The sequence below is a fragment of the Hypomesus nipponensis genome, chromosome 10 (genome assembly GCF_054491055.1).
Source record: "Hypomesus nipponensis isolate SF chromosome 10, ASM5449105v1, whole genome shotgun sequence".
Lineage (NCBI taxonomy): Eukaryota > Metazoa > Chordata > Actinopteri > Osmeriformes > Osmeridae > Hypomesus > Hypomesus nipponensis.
Genome location: NC_140370.1, coordinates 11,486,070 through 11,502,246, shown reverse-complemented (window position 1 = coordinate 11,502,246; position 16,177 = coordinate 11,486,070). Strand labels below are relative to the sequence as shown.

The window sequence follows — 16,177 nt, the reverse complement described above, 5'->3', positions numbered from 1 at the left end:
TAGGAGTGCTTAGATACATTGAGAACCTCTCTAGGTTAAGTTGAGACATTGCCCTCAGGCGTGACGTCAGTCATTGAAACTCTTATGAGACCAAAGCTGCAGCTAGTCGTTTTCCAGGGGGTGAGCTATCAAAGTTAAATGTCATCAAACATAAGAGTAGCCTGAGCAGGATCCTGGGTAAAAACACACCCCCAGGGTAAAGAGGATTGTAGCCCTGTGGCGGTGCATTTGCAGATAATCTTTGGGACAGAGAGGGAGGGAAACCTAGGAATTCTGTTAACGGAGAACGGGAAAAAGACCATCAGAGACGCTTATCTCTGAAAGGCTTCTGCTATCCAACCGGGGCAGATGAATAAAGAGGTTTTAACCTAATTTCTGACATCCACAACCACTCTCGTCAAGGCCAACCAGTTGTAAAAAAAGAACAGGGTTTAAATCATGGATAAATGCTGTAGAATGTGTATATTTATAAAATACATGTTTGTTTTAGCTGAACTTTACACTACATTTTATCATTTAAATTGTTTTGATGCATACTTTTGCTACACACTACAAGGAATATATGTAATTGAAATCTTCCAGTATTTGTCAGTGATATTTTCAAGAAAGTATCCAGATTCAGGTTGTTAGGGTATGTCACAACAGTCAAATGCAGAACATGGAAACACCCAAATGGGACACAGTGGACATTATCATCATTCCAACAGTCACACAAGAAAAAAACACAACCTGATTCAGAAAGTCAATTTTATTCAATACAAGTTACATTTCTTGTTAAAATGGATAACCACTGTTATGGTCCCCAATTTCACATTCTAAGACTAGAGCTCCTCCTTCTGGCCAAATGCATCACTTCTCATACAATTGGTTATACATCATAGCATTTCCAATTTAGAATGATGCTTGGTTCTCTATAAATTATAAACACAATGGCCAAACAAAAACAACATAACAAGAAGCACCTAAAAATTGAGAAAATACCACAGCCAGAAGAGCTTGACAACTGCTTACTATCTACAGGCTAACCCTAACAGGTTATCTCACATCTTGATCTAGGAATCAGATTGTCATCTCTTGTAATATTAAACTATATGTTGCATACTTGATTGCATGGTAAAGTGCACAATTCAGATGTATTGTGGTTATATTGCACTGGACTAATAGTTTAACAAACGAGAGTGTAACTTAAAAGCCTGTACATCAACATAGATGGTTGCTGTGCTGACAGGTCAGAATGCAAGCTATGCCATTGGGGTTAACCGTCTGTCTGATCCCGTTTTAAATGTCAACAACAAATACCAAAGTGAAGTGCTGTGCATTTTTAAGATTAGATGTGTGAATGAATAACTATGGTGAATGGCACAACACAAATGGATATAAGGTGCTTGTGTCAGGATAACAATATCAAGGCGCACAGGCCAGAGTCAGTGCAGGACCCTCATGGTCTGAGTGGACACTGGAGATTCGTCCTCCAGCAACCTTGGACAAAAGGCTGGGTAGAGGAGTTGTTCACTGGGCTGGTCCAGCCTGCAGTAGAAGGTGTATAAAGTCACCCACCTCACCGCATCATAGAAACACAGTATGCCACTGTCAATATCCAGAAAGATGCCTATTTGACTAGGCTTCTCTGCAGCTGTGAAGGAGAAAGTCAGCCAGTCATGCTGGGAGCAGAACTGCTGCTTGCTCTGGTTGTAACTCAGACTCCAGGAGTTGCAGTCCCTGCCTAGCTGCTTCTGCACGGTACTTTGCTGGGGGCCAAGGTAGGCAATACCTACAGCCCAAGAGGGCAGGCCATTCACCTCTACCTCCCAGTGGTGCACACCCTTTGACAACACTGTGCGACCCAGAACACAGAAAGGACGGTTTGGGAATCTGGCGTGATCTTCTTCTTGCTCCTCAGTCATCCAGACAGCAGTGTTGTCAGGGCTGAACTTTAATCTGGGGTGGGCAGTTGGTTTGTGGAAGAAGATATGATCTCCTAGTGTAGGGAAAGGGATATCAGGTTATGGAAAAACACACATGAGCTAACATGTCTGAGAGACAGACATACAAATGCAGGAAGTGAGGGTTGAAAACTAGTTGGTTTTAATTTGTACCTGGGAATACATTGTGCAGGGTTTTGAACAGTGGGGTGATGGCAGAGGGAACAGGTTGAAGGGTACTCCATGTTCTTAACTCCTGGATTTGACTGGAACATGTGCTTCTTTCAAACAGGTCAGCCCTAAGGAACAGACGAGTCACTATAATCATACATTTTCATTGTAACTTAAACCCTGTGGGGTTTTTTTTGTCAATCACCCATGCATATAGTTATCAATAAGCAACACCTCACTTACCAATCTGCATTCTGCAACAGCTGTTTCAAAAGACAATACAATTACTTTTAAAATCCATAATATAAACATGTGCAACTGTAACTGCCATTCTTTTACATAAATAAGAATATACCAATAGGTATAGGTATTAAAACATAGTATAATTGAGGCACATATGTTCTGCCTACCTGGAGCAGCACTAGAGGGTCACGAATGTTCTGTGCTTCCAGAAGGGTTCGCTGTGTCTGGCTCAGTCTCTGCTCGAGTCTCTTCAGCTTCTCTGACCTGTGCTTCCTACTCCGTCTGGTCTGCACCAAGTCGACAGAAAACCTTTTCTGCCAGGCGTTTTCCTCAAAGTCCAGGAAAAGCTTCACTCTGCTCAGGAAGTCAGTGTACTGTCTCTGTTGGCTTAGCAGGCTCTCCTGGGAGTGAATTTGTGGGTGCAAATTTTTATTTTTTCACATCCACTAAATGTTTTTACTGTAAAAGTGTGACACTGCATGTTATAACAATAATATTACTTCGGAGTGTGAAGCTTCTTCATCCATCTTTGTCAGACCATCTTTGACTTCTGACAAGCTCTGCGTAATACCCTCAAGTTGGACCTGACATTTCTTCTGTAATAAGCAATCAACACACAATACATAAGATGATAAAGGAGTCACTATCAAACGCATAATATTTTATGCATTTAAAATGTTGGGACAGTCATAAATGTGACGTTTTGTTACCCTCAGAATGTTCCATGAGTCTGCCAACTTCACCACGCTGTGTCCGTCCCCGTGCTTGGCTTCGGATGGTAGCATGCAGTATACACATAAAGGTGTAGAGTCAGTCTCACAGAACAATTCCAGCTCTTTCCCGTGCTCTATACAGAGCCTACATGTGTCGCCAATTGGATTCACAAGTACATGTTGGAGAAGTGTTGAATTCTCATAGTGTGGCATTATGTGGATAGTGCAATATGACTCATTGCAATTGACACAACTCTTTTCTGCGGCCAGCCTCTGCTCTCCTTTGCAAACTGAGCAGTCGATACAGCTTGCACGACTTGTATGATACTTTTCAATTATGTTGTAAAGTACAACGTTTTTCTTCAAGTTTATCTTTGTGTCGCATGGTGCCAGGCAAAGTGGGCAGGTATAATATTGAATTAGGCTTGCGAATTCGTCTTCTCTGTCCGAGGCTCTCTTCAACTGGTTAACACAACTCTCGCAATAATTATGGCCACACGGCAAAGTCAAAGGCTCCACAAAAATGTCACGACATACAGCGCAAATGAGCTCATCCTCAAGAACCTCCATGTCAAAATGAATTTTCACTGAACGAAAGTTGTAACGTATCAACGAAACTAAACTCAACGTTTGAGCCGCCTGTCTTCTTTCTTCGGTGGTTATCGACTTGTCCCTTCACTCAGAATTCCACCATCTGTTGCCACCTAGCGCTAGCTAGTTGCAATATTAAAGAGGGTACAGCCAGCTGACTCAAACAACGCCCAACAACCAAGGAGATATGTCAACACTGCAAGGTTTGGTTGCTGTTCATTTTGAGCTGTAAATAACACGCTCTGACGTTTATGATCAGCAAGTTAGAGGAACTCACTCATCATACTAGATCAAATGTGATGCGTGGTGACGCAGACACTTGGTTTGAATGTAGATGACGAGGAGCTGAATCAAACATGAGAAGACAACTCTCTACGGTAAAGTACTTAGTACTTTAGTAACGCTAGCTTACTAGGCTAACCGAACTACTAGCTAGTCTAGCTAGCTCTAGTACTAGTCTGAAGCTCACGTTGCTAGATTCTTACTCGTGCATTGCAATAATATTTCCAGACTGTCCTTGTTTACATTCTTTATACCAGTCGCTTGCGTTACATAGCTTCTCACACTGTTCCTATCGAATATGTAGTTAGCTCTAGCTAATTTTAGTTTTAGCTCTTGTCTAAAATAGCTAGTTGGTTAGCTAACTAGACTGAAGCTTAGCTAATTACACTACTGTACGCCAGGTCAGATAAGCTCGCATTTTTGCAGATTTGCTGCAACTTGTTAGCTACGTTTCACCTACTTTAAAAACGATTTAGATGGGACACACGAAGGGACACGCAAATGAAAATATTCCCAGTTGTTGTCACATTCACGAACAACCTGGTTCAAGCACGTTTCTATTTGCAAGTAAATCACGCCAAACGCGCCTGTTTTTTTGCTAGGAGGAGGGAGAGCCATGTCTCCGGAGGACCTCTTTCAAAAACCCTCTCAGGCTTCACCACTTGGCATGAATTTCTCACAGACTTGCGAAGATATGGAAGGATCGCCAGAAGCAGGTAGAGGAAGCAGCAGGATCAGCAGCAACAGGCACTACAGCCCAGAGATGGAGGCTAACAGGTTAGTGTCTCACTAAGGCAATTGAACGGCCCTTCGTTTTTGAACAGGGATTGATGAACGTTGGGCAATACACACCCGGAGGCATGTTACATGTCACAGTCCAGGATACTTGACGTTTTCCCACTCTCTTGTCTCACTGCAGTTTTGGAGACTTTGCTTCTACAGGAAAGAGTCCCTTGCTCAAAGCGTTGATCGATGTTGAAACAGCTGCCAATGCCGCAGCCATACAACTCATGTCATTCAAGGAGACTTTGGATAATGACAGTGAAGTATGTGCCCTTTTAAAATCTGATATATTTTCTTAAACTTCCCAATAATGACTTGATTTGCAAAAATGAAATGTATACAGATGTTTTCCGTTTCTTTTGAAAAATCGAGGGTTCTAGACATTCTGTGTCTGACAGCCGTAGGACATCGAGGCAAAGAAACCTTTTGCTGGACAAGTTGGAAGTTTTCAAACGGATAAATAAGTCTGTTCGACAGCAGTTAAAAGAACTTCAGGAATCAGAGGTAAATGGAGCCATTCAGATCAGATTCTTGTTGGGTCAGATGCCTCCTGAATCTGTTAACGTAACAGTACGAATACTTAAATTCATTCCAAACTAAAGGAAGCCCTTTATGTTTACCATTTTAGGCTAATAGACTTGAGTCCGACAGGCACACTGATATTTTGTTGGAGAAACTAACAGAGGCTGAATGTGAAAATCAGGTAAGTGGGACTATACAATTAAAACAGAAAAAAAACATGTCTTGATTGAAAACTATTCCAAATGGATAGATTTATAAATGGATCAAGGCTGACAAATTATTCTACCGATTATAAGTAATCCGCTCTCACCAGATTAACCCTAAATAGGGTCATTTGGTTAGAATAAAATGACATACTTGGTTGGAGCATGTTCATGCTTACATTGAATCTGGCCTAACTACCTTTGCTGAAGCATTTGCTGAAGCGTTAATGACCGTTAATTATATGTCATGCTTGTGTATATATTTATTTGTGATTTGTCTTTTTCTGCTAGCTCTTGAAAAGAGATCTGAATGACAAAGAAAGAAGAGTTGAGGAGCTTATGGATTTGCGAAATAAAGAAATGGCAAGCAGAATAACCAAAACTATGGTCTTGATCAATATCCATCAGATACCTACAGCAGTAACCACCAATATATCCCATATCCTGACACTCCATCTTATGTCATTCTGCCCACTCCCAGGACTACTTTCATAACATAGTTCATATGACCAAGTCTGTAGAGACTACACGAGCACACCTGCAAAGCCAGCTCCGCAGCAAGGAAGCTGAAAACAACCGTCTGACAGTGCAACTTCGGGTATGGAGACCTCCTTTCTGTAGCCAGTGTAAACATACAAGACCAGCCTGGCCTATGTTTGTACATTGAAAACTATATGCAATTAAAAACATGAAAAATACATGGTTTTAGTCCATCCTAAATCAACACTAACTCAAATAACCCCTATTCAATTCCAAAAATGTGCTTAGTCTCTACAGAGTAGACTCTAGGCATAAATGAAATGGACAATTATAAGATTTCTTTCAAATGAATGCCTTGACATTTTTATCTTTTTGCCTCGCAGGGGTTGGAGAGAAGTCTTATGACACAGAAGCTTGAGGCTGAGGATCTAAGAAGAGAGATCACCACTTTGTCTGAGAAGGCAGGACAGGAGAAGGAAGCCCTAAAGAAGGCTACCCGTGCCCAGAAACACAGGGCGGAGAAATTTGAAGCTGCTGTGGACAAATGCTACAGTCAGCTGAGAGAAAAGGTTAACGTTGGGATAGAGAAAACATCCCTTCCTTACTGTCTTAATCATTTGCATGTAACCCATTCATCTTGTGGATTTACTATCTAAACCTGTGTATTCATCCAAGTAGGATGTTCAGCTTTTGGAGGCTGGCGCAGAGAGGGACGCATGGAGGAGACAGCTGGAACAGAGTGCAAATGATAGAGAACATCTGGAAGGACAGATAGATCTGCTCAAATGGTCAGTCTTGCATTTAACACTAGCCTAGACATAACAAAGTACATTCTGCTGTTGGACATACATGTGAGTCTATCCATGGTGTGCATGCATAGCCTGCTTTTTAGGGAATTTATGATGACAGTTAACCTGCGTGGGAAAATATGTATTTGTTATTGTGTCGCCGCAGCCAAATTGCAGACATGACTGAGAAGTTGCAAAAAGAGAGAGAAGAATTCACCGCTGGAAATGAGATCCTGCTGCAGAAAGTGGAGAATCTCAACACTGAACATGGAAACCTCAGCCTTGATAATGCCACTCTAAAGGTTCAAAAAAATGAACTATTCATATAGGATCTTTTTGTTGACTCAAATGTTAGTGTTAATCACATTTTATTTATTAGTTTAACGCTACAGCTGTCCTAGGTACAAGATTATATATACAAAAGCAATGACTCCAATGTCTTCTTTATTAATTCCTGTCATCATTGTGTGTCACATATAACTTCCTTTTACCTGCATTATTAGTATTAGCTCCAAACTTACAGATGATGTGGTTGCAGGCCTCTGTTTCTGGTCTGGAGCAGCAGCTGGCCTGCTCTGAGGCAACTGTAGAAGAACAGAACAACGTCCTTCAGAAGAGGAAAGAGCAAGCGGAGCAATATCAAAGTCAGGTAAATGGGATGTCCGTGTCATACCAATCTTCTGTAGGTCATGTCTCATTGACTGATCCAACTTATGAACATGTATGCAAAGATACTTTCACTTCCAGACATCAACTTTTTTCCTGTGGTTATATGTTCCTCTTAGGTGTCAGCACTCCAGGAAGAGGTGGCTGACCTGAGGATGAAGTGTAATAGCCTCCTCAGAGAAACAGAGAACATCCGAGAGGGAAAAGAAGCAGAGATCAAGAAGGTACTGTCAGTTCCTTTACCAACTACAGTTGGTGATCAGATTCATGGTTTAGAATTCTCATACGTAATGTTACTCACATAATGTTACGATAAATATGTGATAGTGAGTTGTTGTGATCACTTATGTTTAATTTTAACGATACTATACAAATATATATGTAACTAGGCTCATAATGTTACATGTAACTGATGTGGTCTGTTTTGGGTCACTTCCACTCTCTTTGTTCACACGGACAAAATTATTTTACCTCTCACCTTTTATACTGCCTTACTGAAAAGTGCCCCCTCCTGCACCCTCTTGCACTGTTCTCCATCCAGGAGGCCTGACCTCATCATCAGCGTTCTTTGAACCTTTCCTCTGTTTCATGTCACGTAGGGTTTAAAGAAAGCTAAGCTAAGTGTGCAGTTATTAACATTCTCTGCGCCCTCCCCGACCCCACCATGCGGCCTGCTCACCACTGCTGGACCCCCAGGTCAGGCAGCAGCTGGAGGGGCGAGTGATGGAGCTCGAGGGTTACACCGAGTTACTGAGATCAGCCAAACACAGTCTTGCCGAGAGCCAGGAGAGCCAGCGGCGCTCTGAGGAGAGATGTGCAGACAAGTCAGAGTCCATTAGGCAACTGAAGGTCAAGGTGTGCACCAACAGGTCACCAAGTGCTGTGGTGTGATTATAGCTTGCCACCTCTTCCCACTAGGGGGTAGTGATACACCCCGTGTGCCATATCCTACACTGTAGTCAGTGCATATTCCCTCCGCCTTTAGTCATGCTCTGACTTTGTGTTTGTGATTTGATGTGATTGCTGTAGAAAAAGTGTGCGTGAGTTTTTAACAGATTCGTCAACACTTGTCGTGTTGTTTGCTGTTGGGGTGACACTGCAGTGTGTTTGAAGAGTAGATGAGAAATATACTTCCGGGACACCCATCCACCATGTGTAGTTTGTATCAGTCGCCTAGTCATCTAGTGAATGTATGTTCTGTGTGTAGATGGAATGTCAAAGGGACAACCTGGCATCGTCTTTGGAGATGAAAGAATCCCTTCATAAGGCAAACTCACAGTTGCAGGAGAAAGTAGATTATCTTCAAAAGTAAGACACTCCAGAAATAATAAATGATTTCATTTTGGTCAATGGTATGGATTTTGAAAAAGAAACAAATACATCAGTCCAAACGGGAACCTACATCGTCTGGCTGTCAGCACTTACTATAAGCATAAGAAACTCTTCCATTTGTTGTGTAGGAGGATGGATGATATGCAGCAGGAGAACCAGGAGCTGGTCCACAAACTGATTGGCCAGGAGGAGGCCCTACAGTACAGCAGCCGAAGTCTGGAACAGAGGTCTGCTGAGTGCCAGGCCCTCAACCGTCAGCTGGAGGCCACGCTGGCAGATGTCAGACAACAGGTAGATCATGCTTAATGCAGTTGTTCTATTGAAAGTCAGGTGGCTGAGCAGTTAGGGAATTGAGCTAGTAATCCAAAGGTTGCTGGTTCGATTCCCCGCTGTGCCAATGATGTTGTGTCCTTGGGCAAGGCACTTCACCCTACTTGCCTCGGCGGAATGTCCCTGTACTTACTGTAAGTCGCTCTGGATAAGAGTGTCTGCTAAATTATACGTACTATGTAAATGAAATGCAGATAATTCCGGTTATTAGAACTACCATAGTTGTGCTCTCCCAAATCGGTGATCAAGGAGGACTCAAGTTGATGTGAGGAGGGCATTGTTGACTTCACTTTTTCATGTTTCGTGTGCCAAGGTCATCAAAGTAAAAGAGAAGGGGGTCTCTAGGGAGGGTGCACTTCAGACTAAGATCTTGGAACTGGAGGCTGAAAAGAGACGGAGAGAGAATGAGTTGAAGCAGCTTAAGATAAACATGCAGTCTGTAAGTATCAAACTCATCTGACACAGATATTGGCAAACCATAGCTCCCCCCAAAGCCCTCTCATGGGTACTTATTTTTGTATCCTACCAACCAGGTTATGTTATGGCTCACCTAGTATAAATTGTCTGGGATTGTGAATTGTAAATTATTGCTATTTGTTTAACGGTTGTGTTGTGAAATGTTTCCAATTTTGTCGCCATCGTTAGGCTGAGAAAAAGTTTGATGTTCGTCTAAAGGACTTGCAGCTCAGCCTGGACCACTCAGAAAGTCACAAACGGAACATTCAGAACTATGTGGATTTCCTTAAAAACTCCTACGCGACCATGTTTGACGAGGGGCTATCGCCATCTGGTTTTGGATCAACCTATTTTCTGAAGTGAGGATAGTGTAACAATGTGAACCTGTTTATTTAAATCAGTGCAATCAACGTGGTTTCATGAAATTAATATATAGAAGCAATTTGTAAATTATGGAAATAAATGGTTAACATCAGTGACTGTTGTAATTGTACATTAAATTATAAAATGGGTATTTCAGAAGAAGTGTTCTTGAGGACGTACTGTCGTGTGTGGGCTACAGTTATATAAATTAAGATATTTAGTTCAGTTCAAGGAAGTGAAAGGGAAAATATAGCTAGCTGTAAGAGAACGTAGACCCTCTCCAGCAAGAAGCTCAGTGGACGACTCGTCCGTCCTTGCGTTGCCACAAGAGAGCATCACTGCTGCCCCGGTGCAATCCACTGCTCTCAATAGATTTGTCTTATTTTATTTTCATCTATCCACGTTAGAAAACTAAGTGAATTAACTTATAACTTTGTGAAATACTGTATTCTTTGACATCCTGCACAGCTGTCAACACGTTAAATAACGTTTAAGAACAATCCCGTGCTCGCGATAGGATGTATGACAGCCTCTTTCTGGACAAGCAGGGCAAATACCAGTGAAGCTAGATAGCTAGCAACAAAGAAAGGGGACAAACTTAGCTGCACCCCCACCCTTATCCTGGCACGCTGTGTCCAGAGCACCCAGTAACCTCTCGACGGGAGCATCCAAGGGCTATACAAACCGATTCTAGCTTCGATGGGTTGCGGTCGATAAAAGTTCTGCCATCTATAACTGGGTTGAACTTGTGGGGCAGCACGCGACTAGCTAAGTTACCTTCCAAATAAGCTACTGTAGCTAAACACAGTCGCTTGCTAGTGGTTCCAGCTTGCTACAAGCAATGTTGGCTTGCTAAGGGTTCTGTGAGAAATGATGTGATGGCTGTGGTCGTCATATCGTTGTTTCTAAAAAGTTTGCTTGCTAGTATTGGAAAGTGTCGGAGTTCTTAATTCAGTTTACTGACCGCACTCTGTGCTTGTTGCTAGCCAGCCAACCTAGCGAGCTAGACACCTCATCACCCCTGACATTAGACTTGCAGTATTATCGAAGAACACATTTTGATCGCAAGTGCCTTATTGAGTTTGTCAATTTGTTAGTGTATTGCTACAAACTGTGGCTAGACTGAACAAGTATTTAGTTACTCTTATTAGTGAACATGGCCTCTAAAAAGAGACCAGTGCCCTTGATCTTCTCATCCACCAGCGAAGGACTTTCCACTTCCACCAACATAAATGCAGCTTCAGAGTAAGTTGCGTTCTAGGCTTTTCCATTTGTCTACTGGCTATGTCTTTCATTCTGATACCCAAGACGATCCTGTCATTTTAGTCTGCTATACTTAATTATACTATTATCAAGGGTGTAACGATGCTAAGCTGTGAATGCATCCCCCCCCCCCTCTCAGGGCAAATCTGGAGGCATTACAAAAGAAGTTGGAGGAGCTCGATCTGGACGAACAACAGAAGAAGAGGCTGGAGGCTTTTCTCACCCAGAAGGCCAAAGTGGGCGAAATGAAAGATGACGACTTCCACCGTATCTGTGAGCTTGGGGCCGGCAATGGAGGTGTGGTCAACAAGGTGTGCCACAAACCCTCAGGCCTGGTAATGGCCAGGAAGGTGAGCTGAACCAAGCACAACATTTAATGAACAGACAACAGCTAACAGAGAAAATAGTTGAAGTTCAAACAAATACAAACATCTTATTTAGCATAATAAATCAGATCGTGGCTCTAAAATGTATTTTCAGCACACTCATTCCCTACATGACATCATTACATTCCCCGTTTCCTCTCCTGTCCCTCAGTTGATTCACTTGGAAATAAAGCCTGCCATCAGAAACCAGATCATCAGAGAGCTGCAAGTTCTGCATGAGTGTAACTCCCCCTACATAGTGGGCTTCTACGGGGCCTTCTACAGTGATGGAGAGATCAGCATCTGCATGGAAAACATGGTAGTGATAAGGGGAGAGATGAGGGTGATGGAGGAATGAAGGAGCGCGTGAGTCGTTCTGATGTACACCAATTCTGATGTCCGTCCTGTCTCTCCCCTTGTCTGTCACCCTCTACTCTGTCTCTCTGTCTCTCTAGGACGGAGGCTCTCTGGACCAGGTGCTCAAAGAGGCCCGGAGGATCCCAGAGGAAATCTTGGGGAAAGTCAGCATTGCTGTAAGTCTGGCCAGACATATTTAGCGTTCCTTTTGAGACTTCGCTGAAATGTTTGTTAACCCCACTATCGTCAATGAAGACTTTAGAGTTTTAAGTAATTTTACGTGAATGGTAAAGCCTGACGCTCTTCTCAAAATCTCATCTCAAAAGGTTCTGCGTGGTCTTGCTTACCTGCGAGAAAAACACCAAATTATGCACAGAGGTACATTGTTAATTTAAGAAATATGATCTTGATTTTAAGGTGTGTGTATGTTGCTAACCTCTGTTCTGCTACCTAGACGTGAAGCCATCTAACATCTTGGTGAACTCTCGTGGGGAGATCAAGCTGTGTGACTTTGGTGTGAGCGGCCAGCTTATTGACTCCATGGCCAACTCCTTTGTTGGCACAAGATCTTATATGTCGGTGCGTTGGCCCTCTTGGAGTATTAGGAACTTGTGGGGCTGGGGGCAGACAGGAAAGAAGACATCTCTAATGGATGTTTAATGTTTCAGATTATCATCTGATCCTTCTGATGATGGATGTTTTATCTCCATGTCAGCACATGTGGCGCATAAAGCATTGAATTGTATGTTAATCTGTATTATTTATTTTTTTACATATATCAATGTTTTAGCCTGAGAGGCTGCAGGGCACCCACTACTCTGTGCAGTCGGACGTGTGGAGTATGGGACTGTCTCTAGTGGAACTGTCGATTGGTCGCTACCCCATCCCTCCTCCTGATGCAAAAGAACTAGAGGCCATATTTGGGCGTCCCATCCTTGATGGGGCAGAGGGAGAAACACACAGTACTTCGCCCCGGCCCAGACCCCCTGGGAGACCTGTCAGTGGTGAGCACACACGCAGCTTCTCAAACCCAAGGACAGCCAATAGGAACACAGGCAGGACATCATTATTTGTCTGTGGTCGGCAAAACTCAACATGTATTGATTTTCCAGGTCACGGCCCTGCAATGGCTATCTTTGAGCTGCTGGACTATATTGTCAATGAGGTGAGAAATGATTTGATTTACTAATCCAACCAAATGTGCATTGTTGCATTGAGACTTCTGATGTCAGTGTTGTTAATGAGGTCACTTCCTGCTTCAGCCTCCTCCGAAGCTGCCTCATGGAGTTTTCACCTCCGACTTCCATGATTTTGTGACTAAGTGGTGAGTCAGATCAAGTCTGCATGCATCTTTGTCACGTCACATAGCTACACACACAACACATCATACAAGGCATACTTTTCTGAACTTAGGATTTTACATTGTGAAAAGTCTGTAAGTATTGCAGTAGTTTAATATCACTTTTGTGTTTTATTTACAGTCTCATCAAGAACCCGGCAGACAGAGCTGACTTGAAGATGCTGATGGTACGTTTTTGGACAATAGTTTCTGTGTCCTGTTGTGAAGTGTGTTATGCAAGTTATCTGAAAAATTAACAAGGTTCCATTGAATGAAATAATTCAAATACAGTACCAGTCAAAAAAACTTTCTCATGTGTCCAAACTTTTGACTGGCACTGTACACACACACATACAGATACCAATACACATACAGATACACACACACGCATACATATACACACACACACATATATGCATACACACAGATACACATACATATACACATGCACACACACACACAAGCAGAACACAGGTTGGCAAAGTATCACTTTGTTCACATCACGTACAGTAGCAGTCAAAAGTTTGGACACATTTTCCCCATTCCATGTTTCTAAACTTGTGTGTGTGCAATAAAGTATATACTTTTTCTTATTATGCTGGTTTGTTAATAACTCAACCAAGGTCATAATATCCTTAGCTGTGTTTCTCTTCCGTTTGTTTCAGAACCACACGTTTATCAAGCGCTCTGAAGTGGAGGAGGTGGACTTTGCTGGCTGGCTCTGCAAAACTATGGGATTCAGCCAACCCAGCACTCCTACGCACACAGTAGAATGAACAACCCCCTCTCTTACACACACACACACACACACACACAGAACATGGGCAGACACACACTCACACTTTCCTTGTCGGCCACCTCCCTCAGGTGAACTACTGAAGGCTTGAGTATGACTTGGCATCGCCCTATCCCTCCTAATTCCGAAGCTTTACTTCAATGTGACTTTCTACCATGTCTGAAGGCCACAATTCAACTGTGTTGAAAGAAAATCCACAATTGGGACTGGAACCAATTTGCTTTGTGTCAGTGAGGCAGAGTTCTCTGTCCATGAGTGTAACACGCTAGAACTGTAGTTTTCCCCTCAGAGGTTTGTCTGTAGCCTGGGGTCGCTCCTTTCTGCTACATAATCCCAAACCAGTTGTAAGGGGCAGAGCCATCATTAAACACAGATCTGTCAACCAGTATAGAGATGGCATTTTCAGGATTGCCATTTTGCTCCCAATTACCATTAATTGGATATCTCCCCCCAGTAATGCTTGGTGCCAATATGGAGAAACATTTGAGTGTGTATACCTGTGGCTGTAACAAAGGCCATTTGTCTTGCCTGCACTATATCGGCCTGCTTTGAAAAATGTATGTTTCCTGTGAGAGTTACTATAGATTCACGTGAATGGTTATGATTGAGGTTTAGTTGCTGTCACCTGAAACTTGGTCTGTGCCTACTTGGAGCTTACCTGTAAAACAATGTCCACACATACTCTGTAGCTTTTGTGCAAGTCCAACATCAGAATATGTTGACAGTCAAATCCCACGCAGCCCAGAAGAGATGATACAAAAGACATGGTCTCCTGTTCCAAAACACACCGCTCCTAACAGCAACAGACACATCCACATATGTACACACACAGTATACAACAGCAACCACTCATGCTCTCTTTATACAATTATCTTTCTCTTCTGTTTCTTTTCAATGTCAATGATTTAAATACATTTGTATAAAAAGAACAGTGCTTAACCATTGGTCGATTTTCCTTGGCTGTTGGTACTTATGCAGTTGTGGTTATCATGGGTTCTTTATGAGAATGTACACACCATAGCGATATAGATTTTTATATACAGTGTGTGTATGTATATATATATATATATATATATATATATATAATATGCAGATGTTTAAAAATCACAGTTTGTTTGGGTAGATTGATTGGGTATTGTTCATTTATCAGGGACCCTGTTAGGATGCTGAGAAACAGCACTGATTATGGTGTATTTTTGACGACTGGCACTCAGGGTTGAAATGTTCTCAAACTTTGTTTTGTGTTGGTTTATTTGCATCTGCTGCTTAATCTGAAACATCAGACATGTTGGTGCTGCAGAGCTAGCAGCTAGTTGGTAAGACCTACTCTTGTGTTTGGTTTCACTTTAGTAGGATAATTCAGACTGAAATCCCATCAGGCTACAGCAGAACTTCAAGCTATAGTTAAGTACCATCAAATACTTGATGTCCCAACCTTAAATGCACCCTGCATCATTGTACCTCCCATAGGATGTTCCTTAATAACCCCTAAACTATCTTCCTTACCCTCAACCATACCCCTCATCTGCACCCATGTGTAGACAGTGCAGGTGTGTTTTATAAGTGATGACATACACTGTCAGTGTGTGTGAGACAGCCAGTCTCCCTCCCTATACATTCACCATGGGCCAGAGTTGCCATGGGACATGACCTTTGCAGCCTCTTGCGCCTTTTTAGGGTTCTTGTCAATTTTCTCAGTAACGGTTTAAAGATGGAACAGTTCATATGATGAAACTTTCAAAAGCTTTGTCTTTAAAAAGTTGTAATTGTTAATAAATGTTATGTATATTGTCACTACTTGATTCTCTTTCAATGTGGTTGTACATGTCTTCTGTGTGTATCGCACATTTCACCAGTAGAGGGAAGCCATTGGACGCAAGTTTTCCATAAAACAATCCTAAGATCAGACAGTATTTCGGAACCCTGCATAAATCACATTAAAATCCATCTTAATCTTACTTCTTCCTCAATTTGTAGATTTTAAAAAGACTCATGTTTTTCCAAAGCTGAACCTTCAGTGATCTATCTGAAATGAACAAGAAGTTACATCTGTTAAATGAAAACAATTTATTTTACAGTCAATTGCATGTCTGTTAAACTGAGAGGTAAACGCTCTGAGCCCTGAGAATCTTGTGTTATATCTGTGTGTGGTGAGTTAGGTGGGGGCTTAGAGGGGGCTCAAAGCCACTGCAGCAGAAAAACAGCCAAGTCT

At 42.3% G+C, this 16,177-nt stretch overlaps 3 protein-coding genes across 5 annotated transcripts; 2 read left to right on the top strand and 1 right to left on the bottom strand.

Moving 5' to 3' along the window:
* Positions 1–733: 733 nt before the first annotated feature.
* LOC146271719 (E3 ubiquitin-protein ligase Midline-1-like) lies at positions 734–4,903 on the bottom strand. 2 transcript variants are annotated; one of them, XM_084708162.1, is made up of 7 exons: positions 4,775–4,903; positions 3,047–3,105; positions 2,837–2,932; positions 2,504–2,737; positions 2,337–2,356; positions 2,097–2,221; positions 734–1,978 (listed from the first exon to the last, which is right to left on the bottom strand). In XM_084708162.1, the coding sequence occupies exons 1-7, from the start codon at positions 4,782–4,784 to the stop codon at positions 1,425–1,427; spliced, it is 1,098 nt and encodes a 365-aa protein (XP_084564288.1). In that variant the 5' UTR covers positions 4,785–4,903; the 3' UTR covers positions 734–1,424. The 2 variants fall into 2 exon arrangements, with proteins under 2 accessions (XP_084564288.1, XP_084564287.1); XM_084708161.1 differs by lacking the exon at positions 4,775–4,903 and having other exon boundaries at positions 3,047–3,762.
* Positions 3,868–9,957, top strand: LOC146271718 (protein BCAP-like). Of its 2 annotated transcripts, XM_084708155.1 has the most exons (17): positions 3,868–4,017; positions 4,525–4,699; positions 4,842–4,968; positions 5,078–5,209; positions 5,334–5,408; positions 5,722–5,793; positions 5,912–6,028; positions 6,294–6,479; positions 6,589–6,698; positions 6,865–7,000; positions 7,237–7,347; positions 7,484–7,588; positions 8,061–8,219; positions 8,572–8,672; positions 8,825–8,987; positions 9,340–9,465; positions 9,672–9,957. In XM_084708155.1, the coding sequence occupies exons 2-17, from the start codon at positions 4,539–4,541 to the stop codon at positions 9,843–9,845; spliced, it is 2,055 nt and encodes a 684-aa protein (XP_084564281.1). In that variant the 5' UTR covers positions 3,868–4,017; positions 4,525–4,538; the 3' UTR covers positions 9,846–9,957. The 2 variants fall into 2 exon arrangements, with proteins under 2 accessions (XP_084564281.1, XP_084564283.1); XM_084708157.1 differs by lacking the exon at positions 8,061–8,219 and having other exon boundaries at positions 3,869–4,017.
* A 142-nt stretch (positions 9,958–10,099) lies between these two features.
* Positions 10,100–15,759, top strand: map2k2b (mitogen-activated protein kinase kinase 2b). Its single transcript, XM_084708163.1, has 11 exons — positions 10,100–11,090; positions 11,248–11,458; positions 11,646–11,792; positions 11,929–12,006; positions 12,157–12,208; positions 12,285–12,409; positions 12,621–12,834; positions 12,943–12,995; positions 13,093–13,154; positions 13,312–13,357; positions 13,835–15,759. Exons 1-11 carry the CDS (start codon positions 11,002–11,004, stop codon positions 13,943–13,945), a joined length of 1,188 nt encoding a protein of 395 aa, XP_084564289.1. The 5' UTR covers positions 10,100–11,001; the 3' UTR covers positions 13,946–15,759.
* The last annotated feature ends 418 nt before the right edge of the window (positions 15,760–16,177 follow it).